Raw genomic sequence first — 23,968 nt, 5'->3', positions numbered from 1 at the left:
CTTTGAGGCATGTGTGTGTCAGCGCTTTAGTTTAGTAAGGGCTCTGTGGGGTTTTCTTTACAATTTCCAAGTCTCAGTTATCAAAGTTACTCATTAAACATGTGCAGCTGGACTCCAACCAACAGAAAGCATGCAGTTATTCCCAGTCACTGTGGTTTTGGCACTAAGTCCATTTTGTGAACCTTTGCTAACAGCAAGTAGTGGCTGGCATTAAGGTTTCCTCAGATGTTATGCTGGTTTCCTCCAGCAGTAAGCTGGAATTATAATGTCAAATTTAAAACAAACGTCACAGAAACAAACGTACAAGGATTAATGTGAAATTATTCTAATTTATTCCTGGCTTAATCCCTCATAATATCCCTGGTAAGTAGCTGTAAGCAGGCAGACACACATACACTCACAATCAGTCTCCCATACACATACCCATACAGTGATGTCTGGAAAAAAGTCCCCTATGCCTGAATAACCACCACCAGGAATAGTCAAACCATCCCTTTCTTGTTCAGACATGTTTGAGTCTAATAAACGATAATTTGTAACATGTTTGAGCCTGATAAACTACATCTTGTAGTATGTTTAAGCCTAATAAACGATAATTTGTAGCATGTTTGAGCGTGATAAACGATAACTTGTATGTTTGAACCTAATAAACAATAACTTGAAGCATGATTTAACTTTAAAAACTACATCTTGTAGCATGTTTTAGCCTAATAAACAAGAACTTATAGCATGTCGCCGGTGTTTCCTGCAACATCTCGCCTTTCACAAGATTTCAGAGAATGAATTGCCCTTAAGGTAAACTTTCGTTTCTTGTTAAAACATAGGGTGTCACTGGGAGTCACTTGTAAGGATCATTTCCGTGATGTTGACACCTTGTATAACAGTCTGAGCTTGTCAGTGAAAAAAGTAGCACTTTTTGTGGACATAATTTTGACGGGTGCAATTGCCTCAAACAAATCCGTTGCAGCCACTGACCACAGTCGGTTAATGGGAAAAGAGTTTCTATGGGAAGAGACTATTTTGTCTATAATTGCAGGACAGCTGTATCTTTGGTTAAAATCAGTTCAGACTAATGTGAAGGCTCTTTATGAAATGGTGCTTTCATGTGCAGGCTAGAGGCTCCGAAATCTGACATATCAGAGTTGGCTGCTCTGTAAACACTCCTATTCTACAGCTATGTAGTGTATGCATTACAAACCTTTAATTAAGAGATGTAAATAATATCAGTGTTGAAGGCGTTCTTCTAAAGTAGAAGCCACCAAGACACCTGCTCCGCTTGCCAGTTGTACAGCAGTTTAGGTCTAAATGCCCAACCAGGTCTGTCACAGTTCGCTGATTTTAGCTGACATTGAGGGTGTTTTGGTCTGAATTCGTCTCTCTCAGGTTGACTTGATGGATACACAAGGATCACAGAGGAGGTGAGAGAAGAATATAATGCACTGCTGCACTGATGGATGAGATGGGGGGGAATAGGTCTGTGTTGGCCTTTGGATTGTTTATCCCAGTAGAACACACATTTCACAACTCATGGGTGGCCATCAAAATGTTCTAAAAGGGGTTTAAACCAATTATAAAATGGCATGTCTTTATCAATGAGTAATAGGAGGCAAATGTAGAATTCTGAACTCACATCATGTATTTAAACTTTGATTTTATGTATTTTCTGTCTAATTTTAATGTTATTGTCATCAACAATCTTAAATCCCACATAGTCACCACCTGTTCTGGGGGAGCATCCCCAACCCCAAACCCTAGAACAGAGGAATATAGGACCCTTTGTCATGTTCCCATTATGTGCCATATAAATCTGGGGAACATAGGACCCTGGGAACACTAACGTACATTATGGCTATAACTATGGATCAATGAGATTAAAAGATGACCCTCACCACCATCTTCACCTTGAAAGATTATGCCATCTTTCTACCTATCCTGGAGAACATATGTTAACAAATTCATATGACTAGGCATGGCTATATAATATAATAAGTAGCATATAAAATGTAACAGCATCCGGGTGAAGATGAAGATGATTGAACGCCTCAAGGGGAAGACCGTGATGACAGTCGGGGTGAGGTCAAAATAAATCCCCCTTGTCCTTGAGTAAACCATGCTGTGGCATGCTGTTATTTTTCTCAAAAACCCATAACAAGAACTTGTTCACTATCTTAATACGGTTATCCTGAGTTGTGACTTGATGTATACGCTTAAACACTGAAAGCTACTGGTGTCAAAGCAGCTGAGGAACACTGATATAAACCATTTCCACATCCTCTAGTCTCTCTCTTCTTCTGATATCTGAAATCTCCTTCCCTCATCCCCTTCATTAGATGGCACCCTCGCCTTGTTGAAAAACCGGGAAGAAAGCTAGTTATTCAAATTTAAATCAACACTGACAGAGAAGCAGATGTAAAAAAAGAGAGGGAGAGAGAGAGGGGTAAAGAGAGCTACAAAGCTTGTACCTGAAGTTGTTAGTATTAATGTGATTCCACTGCGAGGGTTGGGATCGATGCAGTCAGATGAGGGACCGCGTTAACATCTTAATCTCTAATAGCATCAGAGTAGGCAGACTATAAAACCTCTACCAGTTCAACCATGAACACACACACACACATACACACACACAGATCAAGATGATAAAACAGACAGAGAGGACATGAGGAGCCATTAGAGGAAGACCTGTATTGTGTGTTGAAAGAGAAGAGCCAGATAGCCTCGATGACCCCAAGCCAGACTGTTCCTTCACAGAAGTTCACGCAACAGAGAGCACAGTTCCCAGGAAAACCACCGACCAAAGACCAAGTAAAAATAAATAAAGTGGAGGTCAGTTTTTACTCAATAAAATTTTTAAGGTTTACTGAGTGAGGCAATGAGAAATGCAAACATTAGCTCACGTTGAAGCTGCAGTAGACAAGGTTTTTATGTGGTAAAAAAAAAGGGACTGTGATCGGCCTACTTAGATCAAACTACAGACTTCACCAGAGAAGAACAACCCCAGCCCACCTGAGCACCACATTTTTGCCCTATTTACTAAAAATAACATTTTGGTGCCAGGTTTGTTCAGTGGGGGTGAAATCTTCTCCATGCACAGCAAGTGACAAACTGAAACTACTTCTAGATCGCAGTAAGTTATTTTTTTCTTCATCCAGAAAAAGATGGATTGAAATCAATTGAACCTCGTCTCTAACAAGACATTCTGCTCTGATGTGTGCGCAGTTGGGTCAATGGTATTTACTTAAAATTCAGGACAGTTAATTCTTGCTGCCATTTGAGGTTGCACATTTAGACGACTGCTTCTACATGAAAAGACGCACTAACATAACAATATACTGTAAGATTTAACAAGCCAAGGCTACCTCTGTCTGACGCTCATGCCACATCCGCTAAAAAAGATTTTCCATCCTCCCCTTGCCTGTTTGAAAAGCTTTTTGCTAATCACAGTTAGACAAAAGTTAATTATTATTTTTTTATGGGCCCCATATCTTTAAAACATTCCAAATCTAATTTTGACTCATTAGTAAGCCCCCGGAGTACTTCTGTCTCATAATGCAGACACAACCTCCGAGACTCGCATGTGTGCGAATGTGAGACAGCATCTTTAATTACCCAGGTAACACAGCCAGATGCTCCATCACTCTGGAAATGGCAGTGATTAAAAGCAGTAAAATATTCATTTGAATCAGACACCCACATGCCACATGTATAATTAATGCACAGTGGAAGGACACAGCAACTTTTACTACACCCCCCCCCCACACACACACACACACACACTTCTCTCACCATATTCCCTTTACACACTGGAGCCAGCTGATACGCTGATGCGCATGTGTGTGTGCGGATGAGCCACTTTGAGCAATACTCCACAGGGAGGTCAGAGGGTAGCCAGACTGCATTCTGGGACATCATTCAGCCACCTACACAGCAGATGTGTTGGGTTGCTCACTCACTGCCCCGTCTCTCTCTGGGAGTGTTTTTGTTGGGGAAACAGCATCTTGAGTTTGCCGTCTATCGTTCAGCTTTCTCTGTTGTGGGTGTGCCACCTTTTCTGCTCCCTCTCCTACTTTTCAACGCCACGCTGCTCGTCAATAGCCTGAAATACCTGCGAGCAGTTTGTCAGACGTCTCAGAAGCAGTCGGATGTCTCTAGTGGGTGGAAGAATATACAACCACAAAACAATCAGAGACTTGAGGTGAATTTACAGACATAAAGTAGACATCTTATTTCTAAGTCACTTTGTGGAACAGATCTTATCTGCCCAAGGCTACGCATGTGAATGCAGAGAAACCACACAGAATACAGTAGGACTTTCCCATCCAGCATTTGAGCTAAAATATATTACAAATCAAATGTCTGATTAGAAGGTAACACCGAAAAGATGGGCTCTTTCACACACCTGAAATAAATATTTTCTCCTTTCAATCCATCTGACTGCTGTTTCTTTGTTTTCCTTGATTAAGCTCTCTGTCACAGTATTGTTTAGTGTCCAGCAGTAGGCTACAATTACTCAGCGCAGTGTTTGTGTGTGTATTTTATCACTCATTAGCTCCGGGTGTTAGTGTGTCATCTGTTGCCTGCTCGTGTTCCAATTTCTCTCTGAGGGGTGAGGGAGCAGCATCCAGAGGCTTCAGTGTGTACACTACAATGTGACCAGGAAGTCTCCATTTGAATGAATGAGAGCTGCGGATCCAAAAAATCCGAAAAAGGTCAAACCTGTGAGATCAGGAAGAGCAGCACCTTGAGACATCTCAGCTTTAGTGAACCCTTCTCTTCAGCAGCGGAAAGCAACGAGGTCCATGCTCAAAAAGGAACCTGGATGTTGCACCGGTGGTCTTCAATACAGAGATATCACAAGATTGATCTTGCATTCAAGAGGCAAGAACCTGTAACAGTTGGCAGATATTACACAAGCACTCTTGTGAAACTGTGCGATGGGAATTCTAGTAGCTTTCATTTAATCACAACTGGCCCGGTGTAATCTTGTCTATGAGATTTCCAAATGTTACATCTCCCCAGGAGCCTTGCATCAATAAGTAACTACTACTACTACACACACACACACACACATGAGCACTTCAGAAGAAACTGCCTAAAACTCAGGCTACATCTCTTCTCGTCTTTGACCCACTGTCTAATTGGTTGTTGTGACAATGGGAGGGTTTTCATGTTCTTATGCAATGTCACAGGCTGATAATTGGCTCTTACTCTCACACACAGTACATATTTCATTGTGTTTCCATAATCCTCATTTATGTTATTGATAAATGTACATCTTTGATCCATTTGAATTTCAGTGGATCTTGCCCTGGGGGGGAAAAGAGTTTTTTTTTTTTTTGCCTGCCACTTGCAAACAGAGCACGTTCTGGCTGAGTTATTGATATGCAAAAACCAATATTCCCTTGGCTTTTCCTTGCACGTTTTTGTATAAACCCTATCACTGGCCACTTATTCTAATATAGACACAGACTCTAATATAAACCTACCTTGTTTGCAGTAAAACAAAGCTTCCACAGCATGTGTAAAGACTGTTGAATGATGTTTTGTAAGCGGATACAGGCTCCGCACCTAACATCCATGACACAAATAAAATAATTTATCCCATATGAAAACACAGCAGTGCTTTTTTGATTTCAGTTTAACCAAGGGTGCTACTTTCAGCACACACACACACGCGCACACAAACAAAACATTACCAAGATATGAACCATAACTGCCTTCCCCTCTTCATTGTGTGACTGCTCCCGCAGGCTGTTGCTGTAAATAAGAATGTTTTCTCAGTCAACTTGCCTTGTTAAATAAGATTTTACAAAATCCCAAGAAAGATTTCTCAAAGCTTGACTGTGGTTATTGGCATTCCTGTGCAGAACGCTGTGTTTTAAAACCTGCAAACAACCCGGCATAAATTTACACCATTAAGTCCCTCAGGCTAGAGAATGCATAAAGCGCTGTGTGTGTGGCATGTGAATGCAGAAGTCATAATGAGAATGTAGATGTCCTCTGCCTGCCATGGATGAAGCCTCCAACAAGCACACGAAAAGTGCTTGCCTGTTGCCGTGTGTCGATGAATAATGCACATATTAATCTGTATGTATGTATGTAAGCTTTCCAGATATTCATTTAGCATTTCCCCGTTCTAGGTTATCTAATTAACATGGCATCTTTGTAGTCACTCGACATGAATAACATTCTCTGAAGTTCAGCCAGTAGGGTGTTGGTAGAGGGAAGGAGGGGCCTTGAATTTTTTCCAGTTTAGAATGACCCTAGCCGCTGCTTTACACACTACCACCCCCCAGCTCCACCCACCATAGTACTGGCAAGCAGTAGGAGTCTCTAGTGCAGCAAAAAGTACTAACCACAGCCACTAACCAAGAGCTTACATAATGAACTGTGTTTTTATGAGCCATTTCTTTCTATATTCACCGTGGGTCCCCTTGGATGGACGTCGCCATGTTGCGCCACCAAGTTTCTACAGTAGGAACGAAGGAAGAAGAAGAAGTAGTAATAGCAGTAGTAGTAGTAGTAGTAGTAGTAGTAGTAGTAGTAGTAGCAGTAGTAGTAGTAGTAGCAGTAGTAGTAGTTGTCTGGTTTATTAGAAGTAAGAAGGGAAGTAAATATGTGGACAAACAGGGGACCACAATGTATTATTTAGCACAAGAGCCAACAGAGCGTGTCGGCCACCATAGCTTCTCCTACTCGCTTGGGAATGAAGGGGTGAGTGTTGACTGAGCCACTGGTTGCAAATTGCAACCCTTACCACTAGATGCCACAAAAAAAACACTGAACCTTTGATCCTTTTACCACCTGTGCACTCAGGGGCTCTGAAATTTTAATAACCATGAAAACAATCTTTTAGGGTAGCAGGCCAATATAGCAATCACTCTCGTATTCACTCATTAATTTATATAATAGTCAGTTTACACATTTGTGAGGATTTAACACTTCTGTCAGCTGGTGCTCTGCACCACGTGGGACTCTACCCCCTCAGCAGCAGCAGGGACAGAGGTTGATGCAGCTAACTCTGAAGCTACAGACTGGACAGGTACTTTGCTTTCTTGATTCACATTTGGGGAGGGAGGAAAGGCAATTTGGGCAAGCAGAGCTGCAGGCAGTTCAGTGGCGAGTGAGGCCGGGCGGTGGGGCAGGTGGGGCTTGTGTGCCCCTTCTTGCCCTCCTCTCCTCTGGTCTTGAGCATTTTCCAGCAACACACGGACACTCTTGGAGAAGACGGCACGAGGGTCAGTAGCAGGAAGAGCAGGGCAGACGCAGCTCTCCCTCAACTCCAGAGCCTGGACAGAGACAGAATGAAGAACAGACATTATGTATCATTATAACTTCAGACAAGAAGTGAATTAACAAGTACAAAGATTAAATGTCTTATATTAAATGCCTTTGTGTAGTGGTGAGCCATTTTTTGTTTTTGTTTGCAGTGTATTAGACTGAACAAAATTATAAACGAAACACTTTTGTTTTCGCCCCCATTCATCATGAACTGAACTCAAAGATCTAACACTTTCTCTATGTAAACAAAAGGCCTATTTCTCTCAAATATTGTTCAAAAATCTGTCAGAATCTGTGTTAGTGAGCACTTCTCCTTTGCCGAGATAATCCATCCACCTCACAGGTGTGGCATATCAAGATGCTGATTAGTGAACAATATTTGAGAGAAATAGGCCTTTTGTTTACATAGAGAAAGTCTTCGATCTTTGAGTTCAGTTCATGATGAATGGGGCCGAAAACAAAAGTGTTGCGTTTATAATTTTGTTCATAAATTTCTATCATTCAACAGTCAAGTCAGTGTAGAACAAGAAATCCGTTATTTGTTCTTTCTACTTATAAGTGTATAAGATATTTCATCAAAACACAGCTGTGATCTGAAATTAATGCAACACGAAGAAGGTTAGAAAAACAGAGAAGAATGTGAAGGACCAGACAAACAAAGATACTGACATGTACAGATACACTGAGCAAAAGGCAAAATAGCTAAATAGGACACCACAGAGAGAATCAACAAGAGCCTACAGCCGTGCTACTGTAGCAACTCTGTGAGGCTGTACTAAAGCATGGCAGTGCTTTAGGCTAAAAGATAACACATCTTAGCTTAGCGTGTTAGCACACTAACATTCGCTAATTTGCACTAACACAAACTACAGTCGAGGAGATGGGAATGACATAAGAGAAAAAGACATTTTGACCTGATGATGGTGCTAGAGGAAAGGTTAGGGGATCACCAAAGTCTGTACACTTCTACTCTGCAGGACATGAAAGACATGAGTGTCCGGACAGACATTGCCATCCGCTAGCATAGCTGAAAATATGGCTATAAATATTCAGATGCAAGCTCTCTTCAATCCTTCCAAAAAATCGATCCCATACAGGTCGGGTGAGCAGCACCGGTAGGAACCAACTCCTGAGCAGTCCCCAGCAGTTACAGACATTCTCTCCATCTGTCTCACACACCCACACACGCACAAAATCCATCAGTCTCTCACTCAGAATCACCTACAAGACTCTGAGCACACACATGCACTTGCCTTCACACTCAACAGGCTCTCCCTCTCGCACTACCAGTGGACTTATGCGCTTTGCTTAAGGATGATGAGCGCACTAGTGGAGGCGGAGTGCCCTCAGAAGAGTTGGGTTAAGTAGCTTGATGCTGTCACCCCTCACAAGGTTAAAAACATCACATTATGCATCACTTTCAGCCGACTGAACTCAGCTGTTAACTGGCTCATGTGTGCTGCTATGCTGGATCGAACCGTTTGGTGTGAGGAGGGTATTAGAGATAGTACCACACGTGCATACACAATCTCTCACACACACACACACACAATGGAGGCCGATGAATCCCCCAAACAGCAGTCTTTATCACTTCACTGCCTGTGGCTGCAGCCTGGCCTCGACAACAACTGCTGCTGCTGGAGGTCAATCTACCACACAGGGATATGATATGATGTACGGACACATACATATAACACACACACACACACACACACACACACACATAGAACAAGTACACACTCAACGACACAAGCACCTGATGGACAATTAGTGGTTTACCCATCTGTTCGTTTTTCGAGCTTGGAGCATCTGACGGTGTACCGACAGTCCAACTCACGCTCAAGGTTAAATTCACTGCTGCCTAATACATTATATGTCTCTCCCTCTCTCTCTCTGTCTGCCTCTGATACATACACACACACACACACACACACACACACACACACACAAGATGTGATGACTGCGGATGCTGATGCTTTCCATAGGAGTTGCTGTCTTAACTGCTTGATTTCCTTGTAGCCTTAAGATACTATTGATTGTCTTGCCACGGTGCCGGCACAGTGTGTGAGCCTTTGAGATAGAGCTGCTACTGTGGGGCTGTTTTCTTTCAGGTTCTCAACTCAAAGCCTCCAAGACTTTTAGGTAGTTAAGCAGGCATCTAGGCCCCTGTGTGGCAAACTATTTTTCCTGTTTTCCTAAAACCTTGCATCTTTTCCCTCTCCTCCCCAAGTCTCTTCCTCCTCTCTGCCCTCCTCGCCACATGTCTGCAGGTGGATATACATCTCTCCAGACGCTTCATTAGTTCCATTAAGACTCCTTCCAACAGCTCCTAAAGCTACACAGTTTCTCCTAAACAATAGACAGATGAAGGGCTTTCTCCTCACACAGGGATCAAAGAGTCTTTACTTTAGACAAACACATGAATCAGAGTAGCAAGAATGTGTTTCCTTATATAATTGAGGTAAAATAAAAAGAAACTTAAGAGCTGCCAATGCTGCTATTTGGACTGAGCAGGGAAGCATTATCGTGTGTTTGTACCTGTGGTACAAGGCGGTCCAGCTGAGCGACTCTGTTCCTGTGAGACGGGTGTGTGGACAGCCACTCAGGGAAGGTGGGCTCTCCTTTCAGCTGGTCTCTGATGTCCATTTGCTGCCAGAATACGGGGCCTGCTCGCACATCTGCACACGCCTGGGAAGTACAACCCCCCCATCCCCAAACGCCATGAAATCAGAAACACACAATGTGGCATCTCTCCGTCTTGTGCTCAGATGGAAATCCTTATGGACTCATCCAGTGAGTTTAGTTTGACAACAGTACCCCCTAGTGGCCTGCAGACAGGTTACAGCAAAGAGCTACATTGGAGGATTTACATTTGCAAAGTTAAAATACTGATTACCCTATGAAAGAGCAAACATGTTTTAAACAATTCCTTAATCATAAAATGTGGGCCCTCAAAAAGCACCAAAAATCTTTAATATTGTCATATCACATTATAGGGAAACCCCAGTTACTTACTACTGCGCTTCCATAAAGTTGGGGAACTCATACAGAGACAGACAGAAAAAACAACTCAAGGCAACAGAGATCGAGATATCCTAACTTTTAGTCCCTTGCATGGGTCAAGCTCCATATATGCTGGAGCCTACATATCACATGATGCAACTCAATAGCAACTTTTACTAGACGGCCACTTCTTTCAAATGCCACTCTTCCAGTTTGTCAAGCAGGCTTTTAAAGTCTAAAGTGCACGCCAAGATGTGTAGCACTCCTTGTGACCGGTGAACTGAACTGTATGTGTAACATCTGTGGAGTGCTCCTTTAAGTAATAACAAATTGGAGATGACGATACCTTAGCAGCCAACTGCAATCCGACTTGATCGGCCTCAGCCTCCAGTTTCCTACTGTAGGGACGGGTGAACATTAACTGAGGGGAGACAAACGGTGCATGTATGAGGTTTTATAAACTCTAAGATTCATACACATTTCCCTTATCAAAAGTCCAAGAGGATTCCAGTGCTCTGCTTTTCAGACTAAAGGCAAATCTACAATAACAATGGCACAACATTAACAAATTGTAAAACTGTGTTGTTTCTTCAATTAATTAACAACCAGGAAAGTGTGTTATACAGTGTATATGGGTAAGATTGTGGAGTGGGTCTCACCTGGGAAAGCTTGTCCTGTACCCACTGTCCCAGCAGTGCCAGGCTGTCTCGAGGGCACACAGCCCAGATGGCTGTCAGCAGAATAAGGGACAGGAGGTCCACGACATGAGACAGACTGGCCTGTTCCGCCTGGGGGAGGAGAGCAGAGGGATACGGGATGGCGAGGAGGAGGTGACGGAGGAGAAAGTAAAGGGTTGGGGTGAAAAAAAGAAGAGAATGGGATAGGGAGAGAAAATCAGAGGTAAAAAGTTTTTGGGAGGTGAACCAGTCTGCTGGAACATATTGATTGTTCCCATCTATTTTAGTGGAACTTTTACGCTATAACAGATTTAAAGGTTTTAGCAGCCAATCCAACAGAGCACACCTACTGGGTAATACCAAGCCCATCGATGCTCATTCCCTTCATCTAATTAAAATCTCCTTCAAGCATTTCCTCCGAGGACGTTTAAAGTCTTGAAATACCCACACCTTCATTAGACACTTTTTTAGAACAAGAAGAATGGTCTTTCGTAGGCAGAGAAAAAACAGCCGTCTGTGGAGAATTAATTTAGCATGACAGTGCCCTAGGTCGACAGGACTTCGGTCATCATAACACAGACAGGATTAGTGAGTGCTTGGAGTCGATTGTCAGTGAGTCTTTATCACAGGCTGATGCAACAACACTGCAACTGACGCCACTTCAGCCATTACTATACTTCTGAGACAGAGTGGGGCGCTGATGATGAATAGTGAGGAGACCTCAGTGTATAATGCACATACCTATAGGAGGTCCACATACATATTTTACGACCTTGTGAGGGAGAGACCTGGAAGGCTTCCAGCTATAACTCCTACTCTGCGTGCCAAGGGCTTCTAAATGACTACATTTTCTTCTCGAACGTTATTTGCACTTTAAGTGTTTTCAATGACTCATCCTCATGCACAGCAAGGTCTGCTACTATCAGCTAAGCCTCTCAAATGTCAGAAGACGTGGGGCGGCGTTTAGCTCAGTTGGTAGAGTGGGCGCGCCACGTACTAAGGCTAAACCTGTGTAGCAGCGGCCCGAGTTTGAGTCCGACCTGCAGCCCTTTGCTGTATGTCGCCCCCTCTCTCTCTCCTGCATTTCCTGTCTCCCTCCAGCTGTTCTATCTCAATAAAGGCTAAAAAATGTCAGCAGACTGCATACAGGTATTTTTACACCGCAGCATTCATTCTCTGCAGAGCCAAACAGGTTTCTGAGTTTTCTGCATCAAACTCAGAAGTGCCGCGTCTTTGCTTGTTGTCACTGTGTTTCAACATCATCAAGGCAAACTCACGAAATGATTATTATTATTATTATAAATAAAGTGACTGACTCAATGTCAGGTCAAGTACTGGAGCAAATAACATAGGGTAGAAATAATGCCACAATCACAAACACAGTCTGCAGAGGGTTATGTACTTACAGAGTGTCCCAATAAAGCATGGGCCATCTCGTGTCCCAGAACAATAGTGAGCTGGTGAACATCTGCCACGGCGTCCAGCATCCCCGTAAACATGAACACTTTCCCGTTCTGCAAAAAGGAAAATACAATCCATATTTGAGCCATATAGCTTTTGAAGAGTCAGCTGGGATTGGCTCCAGCCTCTGCGACCCTGTACGCAGGATAAGCGGTTGACGATGGATGGATGGTGTTTGAAGATATTCTTTACAGGTGTACAAAAAAGTAGACAATAACTGGTAACTTCTCTGAGACTGACTATTTACCTCAACCTCTACCACTCGTGAGTAATGCCAATACTATTAATCCCACCCACTTAGTACTTTCAGCAACTTAAAAACAAAGTAAAATTATTTATCAATTGTTTGCTCATATTTCACAATGAAAACGTTTAATGTGGGCTGGTTGCAAAAGCAAGCAAAATAAATTGTGAATCTACCTTGCTTTGCAGGATGGGAACTTTATAGGAGACACACGTGTAAAGACGCACTCTGTTATAATAAGACGTTCTCACATATGACTTTAAAGATGGTGATACTATACTACGTGATAATATGGCATGCAAGTCAAATAATTCTACATCTGTCTGTCTTTTACTGACCGGGAGGACAAAGGCATTGATGTTGTGGCTTTGCACCAAGTGAACGCTCCAGGTGACCTGAGACACTTCAGGGATGTCCTTGTTCCTCTGTGCCAGGTGCTGCACCACCCGCTCCACCACCTGGTGACGGGGGTCAGTGACTGGAACCAGCAGCTCTGCAAACTCCTCCATGTACTTAAGCACATACACACACTCAAGAATTTTAGGAATAATAATTTCACCTGCTTCATTTCTCTTCATATTAAATCTTCTCTCCTCTTCATCCACTCAAACACACACACATCAGGAGGGGGCTCCTCCTCTCACCATCTCCGAGGTGCGAGCTGCCAGCTCCATGTAGTTCTCCCTGCTGAACACCAGGAGGCGGGTCCGTCCTGTCATCGGGGACTCATCCAGGTGGGTCAGGAGAAGGAGGACTATAATCACCATAGCAACGCCTGTCCCTGCCGCCAGATGCCAGCGGCGCTGCCAGACCCATTCGCGCATGAGCTGCCGGCGGTTGGCTGGTAGAGCCACCCACCACTTCCTTATACTCCTGTACATAAAGGAAGGCAACAAGGTTTGCAATATGTGTTTATTTAGCTCACACAGCCTCATGCAGTAAATGTAAATTTATAAACAGCCCTACAGGGGTAAAGGATGAAAAGAAAAGAATCAAAGAAAGCTCCTTTCATGTCTGGCAAATGTGCATGTTTGGAATTCAGCAGAAAATGCAAGTAGAAAATTCCACAGCAAAGGTTCCAGTTAGAAATGTACGAATCCGGGCAGACCCACGGTTTTCAATAATCTCTTAGATCAAAATAGATCTGGCCAAGAAAGTAGCTTCAAAACATGAATAAAATATGTTTACAACAATGTACTATGCACAAAATTCTGAGGTCATATTGTGTGTTTGCCCAGAAGAAACAGTCAAATATTAAAGTAGACAAGTAGGCCAAGTCTTTTTGAAATAGTTACTAAACAAAACAACTCTGTGTATTGCTGGGAATGTTTCCAAATTCAGTTCTCTGGCCCAAAATTTGAAGAAAAGGTCAGTCCACTTCGTCAGTCATTTTTGCCACATAACTTAATGCAATGTGAGACCTGAGATGTGTGTATTTTGTGTAAATAACTATGTATAAAGTAATTTATTTGTTCTTATCTAAATGACACAAATAATACAACTGTTTATTAAACAATTAAGAGTGTGTTATTGGATGAACACATTAATTAATTAGTACAATTAAATATTGTTCCTTAAAGCAATGAGCACATTTCTCAATATATTCCGTTTTAACAACAAGATGTGCCTGCCTTACTATTTGCACTTAATAATCAACACAGTAATCAACATTTACATTTATTGACTTGTATGTATTGAACGTTTAACATAGTAGAGTGGACTATGTTTTGATGTTTAGGAGCCACTTGGTGTATAATAATAAAACAACACTGTGTTTCCTACCTGCCCAGTATTATAGCCATGAGCTTCTGCAGAGGTTTGAGCACCAGCCAAATGAGAGGAGCTGGTATGGCCCTCACAGGAGCCGAGGTGTGGAAGTGGTGTCCGCGCTGTGTCAGGACAGGGCCGGGGTGCAGGGGTAAAGTGGCTTTGGGACTAATCTGGAAACACACCGTCCTTCCACTGCTGCAGAAGAAGAGAGGTGGTCCCGTCGGAGAGGCTCTGAAGTGAACATTGTGTGTTCTTCCGTGACAGCTGATCTGAGAGGACACAGAGGGTGCCCTCTTCAGGGAATGTCCAGCTCCGTTGCAGACCCAGAAGTTTCGTGTCAGATGCGCAGGACGGGAACAGAAGCGACTGCTCCTCAAAAGATTAACACAGAGTAAGACCATTGTACTACACAACTCTTCGTGATTCACTCCTCAGACTGACCCAACAACGGCCAGGTATGTTGCAGACGACGCCGAACACGGCCATCTGGGGTTCCACATCTTAATGCGGAAGTGACTGTCACAGGCCGTTTTTTTACTTAACGTAACGGTATTTAATTTCATATCGAGGACTCGCCTGTCAATGTCATTGCTATCAGTGGACGCTACTTACTGGTCACCTCTACCCAACAGTCGAGCACTTAACTGTTTGTATCTGACGCAAAAGTTTTATAACTTAACACGGAGTTAAAAACATTTAGTTCCTTTGCAACCATATAGTCTATGTTTGCAACGCGAAACATCGGACCTTAGTTATGTCGCCAGTGAGACGCTCCTGCTTCCTAAATGATCCCCCTAGAAACAACTCCGCGAAGATCGTTCCGGGCCCTCCCCTTTGGACAATTTAAACAAAAATATTCTCGTCCCTATGGAAGCTAGCATTTACTTTGACTTGTCCTTACACAGTCACTCTTAGTCACTGTGTTGTAAAAGACATCATCTTAAACACAATGACAAACATATCAAGCCATTACACAAAAACATGTATAAAAGGCGGCCACAAAATATGAAAATACATTTTTATTTTCATGTTTTTAAAAAACTGCTGAACTGATAAAGTGAAATGCCCTGCTCATAACATTCTCATCTCTCACATACCCAAACATTACTTTTGGTTAAAGGGCTTTACTGAAATAATAAAATGTAAACAAGTGAGTTGGTAATACTGATACAAAACATCATGGTATTTACATACAAGTGTACACTTTGTTAATAATGTATTTAGCAGTACAGTCAGATATATCACAGTAAATAGTCATGTTCGGTCGACAACACAGAGCCCAGATGTAACACTGTGCTGCTGTTTGACTCTGAGGTTGTGTCTGTGCTCTGTGTGGCGGGCTGTACGCTACTGTCTGAAGCTCTGCCACAATCCAGATCAGAGTCTCTTCCTCCCTCCTGGGGCCTCTGCTCACTGATCAGCTGATCAAAAGCCAGGTCGTCCGAGTCCACTGGTCTGGGTGAGATATTTAAGGATTCTCTCTCTTCCTGGTCAGGCGGTTGCTGCTTGGCAATAAAGTCTGACTGGAAAAGGGTCTGGATCTGGGTGAGGAAAGAGTCTCCCTCTTCATCTGGCAGGGGCTCAAGGTACTTTGCCAGAGATGACAGCATCTAAAGGGAGGTGAGTAATGGAAGAGATCAAGTAAAATCAGACATCAGTTAATGAAGCCATTAGCCAATGGGATGTGTGCACACAGCAGGTAAACTGATCTGCTAGACAGACCTTCTCCAAACAGGTGAGATGGGAGTCTTTCCGGAAAAATCTGTCCATCTGCACACTCCTACCCAGAGCAAAAAAAAAAACAAAAAAACATTTTAAATACTTCAACGTTAAGCTTCAAGACAAACTGTTCAAAATCACTAAAAGCCAGTCTTAGCATTAGACCCCACCTGTCAGGGCGACCACTACTTTGATTGTCTTTGATTCTCACTCACCCCGGTGTTTGGCAGTATTTGTGAATGATCCACTGAGCTCTTCTCAACGTCTGTTCCCAGTCTGGTATGTCTTGTGATGAGAGGAAGTCGAATCTGTAGGGCAGCTCTAGGGAGAGATGGACACAGAGAGACTCAGCCAGAAGATAAACTGCGCTGCTGTGTGCTGAAATCACTGACCTACATTGTCAGCTTGATTTCAAGGCCTCTTGATCTTAACTGTTTTGAATCATGTGTCTTTGTAACATACTCTGTGGGCCTGAAGTCTCCAGGCTCTCCTTCACCAACAAGCAGGTGGTTTGAGAGTGGGGGGAGCGATTGGCTGGGTCATACGGGCTCACGATCATCCCGATGAAGGGGGCTCCGCCACGCGAGAAATATCTCTGGAACAGTCAGGACAAAGGGAATCAGATGTTCTATTGCATCACACGATCACATGACCAACTCCAGCGTGACCTCTCTCATCCATTAATTTTACCTGGAACTGGTCCTGAGTGTTTATGTCCCGCACAGAAGGGTTGGGGTTGAAGGAGGGATGTGAGTGGTACCAGCCCACTACACTGAACCCCAGGGATGACAGCAGATCACAGGCCTGTGTCTGAGACACCGGGTCCATCTCACACTGCAAACCCGTACTCACGCTGTTACACGGCTCTGCTGCACGGATCTGCACAGACACATAGAATCACTAAATACACATTTCAAAATACTGTGTATAGAAATTAAAATCTCTATCCTCATCTTCGACGTTGTTGCTTTTCGCTCCTTTTCCTACCTTTAATACTTTCTCTTCCTCATTGAAAGTTCCGCCTAGCAGACCGATGACTTCCCCCCGCGACACGTGGGCGTGCTGACAATCAAATCATTTTTGGAACATTTGAATACAACAAATGATAATACATGAATGACAATTGAATGATAAATGAGACAATTGTTTCAGAATGTAATATCACAAAAACAGGGAATCATTTATAGCAGTGATCGTCAACTGGGCCACATCTGGACCACAGAATGGCCACTGATGATAGTATTTATTATATATTTGCAGTATTACAAACTGCATCTGTGTGTCTAAATTCCCGGAAGAAATGCTGTCTTAAGTTTTTGATAATGCGAACTGCACATTTCCTACTGCTGCTGAAGCTTCACATTAAGAAACACAAGTTGATGAAGTAGTCACAGGAAATTCAATGTACTTGTCAGTGAGATCAGCACAGACCACTATCGTTTATTAAAAATCAGTCTTCAAAACAATGGTCATCTAAAAAGTTTTTTGCAGGGTACCAGTTCGAAATATTGCAGCCAGTAATAGAACAGTCAAGAGCAGCCACAGTGAGCTGATAGAGGAAAAGCTGCAGGTGACACAGCCAGGTAACCAACTCCTTTCACTGTTTTCACAGAGCCATGTCATGTGCAGCATAAACTCAGATCATGACTGCTCACATAATTATGGAAAAAGACCAATTACTGCCTGCCCAGACTTCTGTGAGCTGTAGTATTAAACCGCATTTGCTGTTACCATCAGTAACTACAGCCGTCACGAGTAACGAATGCATAATGGCGTTAAAAGTGTTTGATTAATATTTCCTGCCAATCTAAACTGCACTCTGCAGTTATATTTACAATAACAGATTTTAACCATCACTCCTCAGTGCACTGCCTATTTGATGGAAGTCTGAGAGCATTTTCTAGTTAAGTACCTAGTATGTGGTTGTCATTATGGATTTACCATTTTAGGGGTGAAAGTGCAAATATTAAACAAGAATCTGCTTGTTTAAGCCTAAATTAAAAAACAAAATATTTCAAAGTCCGGCACCCACAGTATCTGCTTCTGGCCATTCTGGCCCTTCAACAAATGTAGTTGAGGACCCCTGATTTAAAGGCTCGTCTTACAGGTCAGTGGATAATCAGCTCATGGTGAATGCAGAACACAGTATTTTCTGAAACTTCCTTCAAGATGACCAACATGTCAGTGTAGTACCAAAGGGAGATTATATTCAGCATGTGTGGTTATGTATATAGCCTACCATGTCCATTATGAGAAGAGTCTCTGCACACACAATAACCTGGAATGGTTCCTGGGGAGAACAGCAAAGAATAGCTTTTAATACTCATTAAACTTAAAAAAAAAAAAAAAAAACAGGACACCGATGAATCACAAAAAATTAAATAAAATACTATCTAACTATAATAGTTTAGTCCACACTGGTTGATACACTAGTCAACCAGAAAGAGAGACAAGAAAGTAGGAGTGGGAATCACCAGAGGCCCCACGATACGATATTTTCACGATACTCATGTCACGATATGATATTTTGCGATTTTAAACATATTTTATCTTTTTCCCAACTTCAAATTTATTCTTTTTCTAGTGGACTGAAAAAGCAATTTTATTAGTGCCAAAAAGCAAACTTCTCATGTACAATTTATATAATAAAAAAATTGATACTTGACATTCGTGTTACGATACGATATTGCCTTGCAAAATATCGCGATACTATGCTGTATCGATTTTTTTCCCCACCCCTACAAGAAAGTGAAGTGAATGCACTTCACTTAGGGAAATGTCATTTAAAAAAGCAGGATACCTGACAGACTTTTAAAAAAAATGTCTTAAAGAAGAGACTGGACCTCTGATAAAACCGGCTGTGCCCTCTTATTATAAACTGTTACTGAGGTCATGAAATTTAACCCCAAATTAAATATGTAGTAAAATTACCATCTTGCAAGACACACTGCATTACTGAAGACCGACGGATGGAATAAATGGCCACTGACCTGTACATCCTCTCCAAAAGATCTGCAGGGAATCAACTGGAAGGGATCAAAAGACCTGGAAGAAATGCAGGATATAATTATAATGATGTTGGGAACTCAGCACATGTTACATGAATCCGTCGTGCTCACCCTCTTGACAATCTAGACATCTTGCAGGGTTTGGGCTGCTTCTTCATCCCCTCTCTCCGCAGAGCGAGTTCCTCAGCACTGAGATGCTGATGAAAAACACCACCAACAGAGGGTCAATAAAAATATATTGGTCAGTGATCAGTAATTTACTGAAACACATATGGTGTATGTGTGTGTGTGTGTGTCCAAACCTCATACGTCTGTCCCTCCAAATCTTTACCGTCGCACCAGTTTCCCCATATGTCCCGCACACGGCGCTTCCTGGTCCGCTACAACGTGCAGCCAATCAGCAGTTAGCGCAAGGTCAAGCAAAATCACAGTTCAGATGCTTGAGGTTGGGTGTCAGCAGAGTACAGGGGTTTATGGGCACCTACCATGCTCTGCAGTCTCTGGGCGAGTTGGTAGGCCTCAAGCACATCTTTGCCCTCCTTGTGCTTGGAACGGTCCACCACCTTTGGGCGATTATAGACCGCTTGCTCTATGGGAGATGAGACAGGGCTCCACATGAAAAGGGAATAACGTTTTTGTTTTGTTTTTTACAGAAGAATGCAGTCATAGGTTCCAGTAAAGTTACCGCAGTTGAAGTTGATGGCTCCAATGAGCTCCAGGTAGGTGTGTATTCTCCCAATGCAGTTGACGTCCCCGCAGTTCTTCAGTCCAGGGCGGACCGAGGTCTTGTTCAGGTACTTGGGCTTGCTCTTCAACCTGGTGAACAAAAAAAGGAAAAGAAAAAAAGAGTGATAACCACTTCTTCTGCAGAGTTGTAGTAAGAGAAGTTACCAAATATGCGTTACCACTGATCCAGGATGTAGTTTCGGATCTTAAGGTATCTTCCTGGGGTCTTGGATGGTCGTCCCTCAAAGAACTCTGGGATAGCTTGTTTCTCATCCTCAGCGATGGTCTCCATGTCCATCTCCATTTCCTGCTCGGGGGCCTTAAGCTCCTCCTCGTCCTCATTCTCTTCCTCCTCCTGGTTATCTTCTGGTCTATCAGTTACACCTTGCTCATCCTTATCAGCATTATCTGCGAGGCACATAAGTCCACAGCGTGACTTCACAAGAGAAAAAAAGTTGTGAGGTGGCTTTACATAAAAACAGCAGGCGTGAGCCTTACCTGTGTCATCACTACCCGCTTCTTCCAGTTGACCGGTCTGTGCTGAGCTCTCAGACTGGGAGCTCTGGTCTTCATTCTCATCAGTCATTTGATCTGAATCTTTCTGAGCTCCTGCCTGAAGACTTTTTGGATGGAGCGATACTCTCTCATCGCCTTTCTCATCCAGACCAGTCACACCAGTCTTTCCCGAGCAAGGGCAGGAAGACAAGGATTGAGGACTTTGTAGCGATAGTGCTGTGTGGCTGGTTTGGTCCTCTGTCTCAGTCAGACCTGCCTGTTTCTGATCTTCTGCGGGAGTGTCGGTCTGGATCTCGGTGTCTGTTGGACGCTCTGGCTCACGGAACTCATGTTTGAGCGCGGCCTGCGGTTTATCGCCGGAGTCTCCGTCATCATCACTCAGGCCATCAGTGATGTCTACCTCCTCATCCTCTTCATCAGAAAGCTTCTCTATGCGGACAGCGTTTGCCAGAGTGGATGCATGACTGGAGGTGGGCTGAGGAAGTTGCAAGTGAAGCACAGGACCTGCAGAGGGAGCTGTAGGTCTGGGTTCTGATTTAGCCTAAAAGAACATACACAGATGATGAAAGACTTTCCCAACCCTTCCTGAGGAATGCATCCTGGTTGTGAAAGTGCTTGAATAATGAAGAAAGCACACGTTTAACTGTGGGAGACTACAATCAAGCTAAAGTGAAACTTGTGAGTATACCCTGCGAGCTGCTTAGGTGGCAGCGCAACACAGGTAGAAAGTAAAGGCGAGTCTCACCTTGTGTTTGAAATACTGTCTGGCATAGCTCTTGACCTGAAGAACAGAACGGCTGCCTACCAACTTGGCAATCTTTGTCCACCTTCGACCAAACTGAGCCTGCAGAAAAACACATCTCAGCCACTTGGTATTTTACACAATCCACTCCTGTATATCTTCATATACATCTATTCTACGCCTGTACACCAGAGAAGCAATCAGATTCCAGAGACAACAGCAAATGATTGTATGTTGACAAGAGAAGCTTACCAGTCCTTCCTCAAACAGCTCTTTCTCCTGTTTGGACCAACGAGAAGAGGGGCCTGAGGCCGCGGCTGAGGTCTTGGCTGGGGACCTGAACATCCGACAGACACAGATGTAATAAGAATGCCAACGACATGCGGAATGGGTGTATTCTGCTCATGTGAATGCCTGAGGGAAAACCTACTTTTTTACTTTGGGCTTGTTGTTGGCATCACTTTCCCAAATATTATTATGAACCTCCCCACCTGTCAGGTAGTATCTACAAGTATGGTTCAGGACCAACAGATTTAAGCCGGCATTATCCAAACTATGCATCTGAACAAATAAACTGTACAGTATACGTCAACTGACATGAAACAGAGAACACATTAAAAACAGCCAATACCACAGTTCACAAGCTGTAATGAGCAATTGTCAGCTAATTTTACTTGATAAATGGATGTTTAAAAAGTCAAATCATCGTCAATTTTGCACTATTTCTCACTTCATTATAATTTTTCTCTTTCCATTTGTGTGTCTTTAATTTCTGTAATTTGTAGGGGTGGGAATCACCAGAGGCCCCACGATACGATATTATCGCGATACTTGTGTCACGATACGATATTATTGAGATTTTAAAAATATTGCAATTTATAGTAATATTTTATCTTTTTCCCAACTTCAAATTGTGTCCACAAAGGAAAATTCTTTTTCTAGTGGACTGAAAAAGCAATTTTATTAGTGCCAAAAAACAAACTTCTCATGTACAATTTATATAATAAAAAAGCGATACTTGACGTTTGTGTTATAAGATATTGCCTTGCAAAATATCGCGATACTATGCTGTATCGATTTTTTCCCCCACCCCTAGTGATTTATTTGTCGTCTCAATGAGGAGTTCTATTAAATCAGCAATATTTTCCAAGACATTTGACTCCTTAGCATCTCTGCATGACTTCTGTATTGTAATCCCCTATCAGAGGCACCTCTGTAGCTCATCAGGTCTGCAGTTTGCAGTTAACCTCCGGGAGACAGTCGTGTTGTTGTGTGATGCATCTGAGGTCAGTGAAAGGATACTGTTCCTCCAGCAGCATCCTCTCTATCACCTCTCTGTTCTCCGGGCTGATGGAGCTGTCCAGCTCCCACGGCTGCACAACAGAGACACAAAACAGTCAACTCAGGCACGAACAGCCACACAGGACAGGAGTCCGCTGAAGGACCATTAGCTTCATGAGCTCCTACCAGTATCCCAGCTCTGCTCTTCCACGCAGACTGGATGAACTGCTCCTGGACTAATCCTCCTCCGTCCAGCTCACTGCAACAGAGACAAGAAAATCAACACAGCACATGAAGGGCCGAGTTGACTCTCATCATGCATCTGACACAGGACAGCTAACACAACCTCCATGCTAACTACCGCTGTAGCCTGCGGGGCTAAGACAGCAGGTCTCCGTAAGCTAGTGTAGACTGCAGTTCACGAGACCAAAAGATAGTATAAATGTTAATTCATCAATATGAGTAAACATTCTCACCTAATACTGCTATCAAACTCGCCTCCCTCGATATCAACATCCACCTCGTCCTCCATGTTGTTGGATAAACGTAAACAACGGAGAGGAGAGAGAAGACCGGAGGGACACAGGGTTCAGCTTCACTCACAGCGACACCTTGTGGTCATGTACGAATTTACCCTTTGCAGTTTTCTGCCCGCTTACTACACATGACCCCTCCTCTAAACTGTCTCAGTTTGGTTTGTTGGCTTCAAACTCCAAATCAGCTGATTGTGCACACACGTGTCTGATCAGCAGCTACTTAAACTGTTGTGTGTGTGTGTGTGTGTGTGTGTGTGTGTGTGTCTGTCTGTCTGTCTGTCTGTCTGTCTGTCTGCAGCTGACTTTTAATCACCTTGTGTGTTGCCTTGTGTTTTTCTTTTCCAACTTGTCAGCAAGGTAAAACTTCAAAAACCTTACTTTATACTACAGTTGCATGCTTGAAATAGTGATGAACACAATTGATTAAACTCATTAGATTAGATTCAACCTTATTGTCATTATGCAGAGTAGGCCTACAGCTACAGAGCTAATGAAATGATTTAGCATCTAACCAGAAGTGCAGGAATATAGTTTTATAAGTGCAGTTATATTATCAAAGCTATATCTTACAATATGTATAGTGGCGTTACAATATTCAGGATGTGTATATATAAAAAATGTGGACAGAGTTAGAGAATGGAGAGTGCAAATGCAAGGTTATATACAGGATGAACCAAATTTATGCATTTGCAGTGTATAAAAACGTATACATAGTAGGTTATAAAACCAGTGACAGAGTAATGCCTAGGTAGATGGTACGTGGCTCATTGATGCATGTGAAGGGGAGTGAAGGCTGGCCTGTGTGGTCCAATCCAACAGACAAGCTACTATAGGTCAAACTGCTGAAAAAATTAATGCAGGTTCTGATAGAAAGGTGTCAGAACACACAGTGCATCGCAGTTTGTTGTGGATGGGTGACCGTGTTGACCCTGCCCATTGCCGAAAGCACCTACAATGGGCACGTGAGCATCAGAACTGGACCATGGAGCAATAGAAGACAGTTGCCT

General features: G+C 43.0%; 2 protein-coding genes across 2 annotated transcripts; both read right to left on the bottom strand.

Moving 5' to 3' along the window:
* Nucleotides 1-6,789: 6,789 nt before the first annotated feature.
* On the bottom strand, nt 6,790-15,218 carry oma1 (OMA1 zinc metallopeptidase). Its single transcript, XM_046050574.1, has 8 exons — nt 14,446-15,218; nt 13,308-13,536; nt 13,002-13,175; nt 12,365-12,472; nt 10,941-11,069; nt 10,628-10,702; nt 9,817-9,966; nt 6,790-7,286 (listed from the first exon to the last, which is right to left on the bottom strand). The coding sequence occupies exons 1-8, from the start codon at nt 14,832-14,834 to the stop codon at nt 6,945-6,947; spliced, it is 1,596 nt and encodes a 531-aa protein (XP_045906530.1). The 5' UTR covers nt 14,835-15,218; the 3' UTR covers nt 6,790-6,944.
* Nucleotides 15,219-15,437: 219 nt separating this feature from the next.
* On the bottom strand, nt 15,438-23,113 carry mysm1 (Myb-like, SWIRM and MPN domains 1). The gene is made up of 20 exons (XM_046050630.1): nt 22,902-23,113; nt 22,612-22,684; nt 22,447-22,517; nt 21,575-21,649; nt 21,397-21,481; nt 21,148-21,246; nt 20,385-20,943; nt 20,066-20,294; nt 19,846-19,976; nt 19,646-19,749; nt 19,463-19,540; nt 19,272-19,357; nt 19,143-19,197; nt 18,392-18,442; nt 17,140-17,214; nt 16,843-17,031; nt 16,615-16,747; nt 16,368-16,473; nt 16,156-16,213; nt 15,438-16,043 (listed from the first exon to the last, which is right to left on the bottom strand). The coding sequence occupies exons 1-20, from the start codon at nt 22,955-22,957 to the stop codon at nt 15,675-15,677; spliced, it is 2,682 nt and encodes an 893-aa protein (XP_045906586.1). The 5' UTR covers nt 22,958-23,113; the 3' UTR covers nt 15,438-15,674.
* Nucleotides 23,114-23,968: the final 855 nt, after the last annotated feature.

This window comes from Micropterus dolomieu, linkage group LG05 (assembly GCF_021292245.1).
Source record: "Micropterus dolomieu isolate WLL.071019.BEF.003 ecotype Adirondacks linkage group LG05, ASM2129224v1, whole genome shotgun sequence".
NCBI classification, from domain to species: Eukaryota; Metazoa; Chordata; class Actinopteri; order Centrarchiformes; family Centrarchidae; genus Micropterus; species Micropterus dolomieu.
Note: the sequence above shows the minus strand (reverse complement) of the source record. Positions and strands in the feature narration are given on the sequence as shown.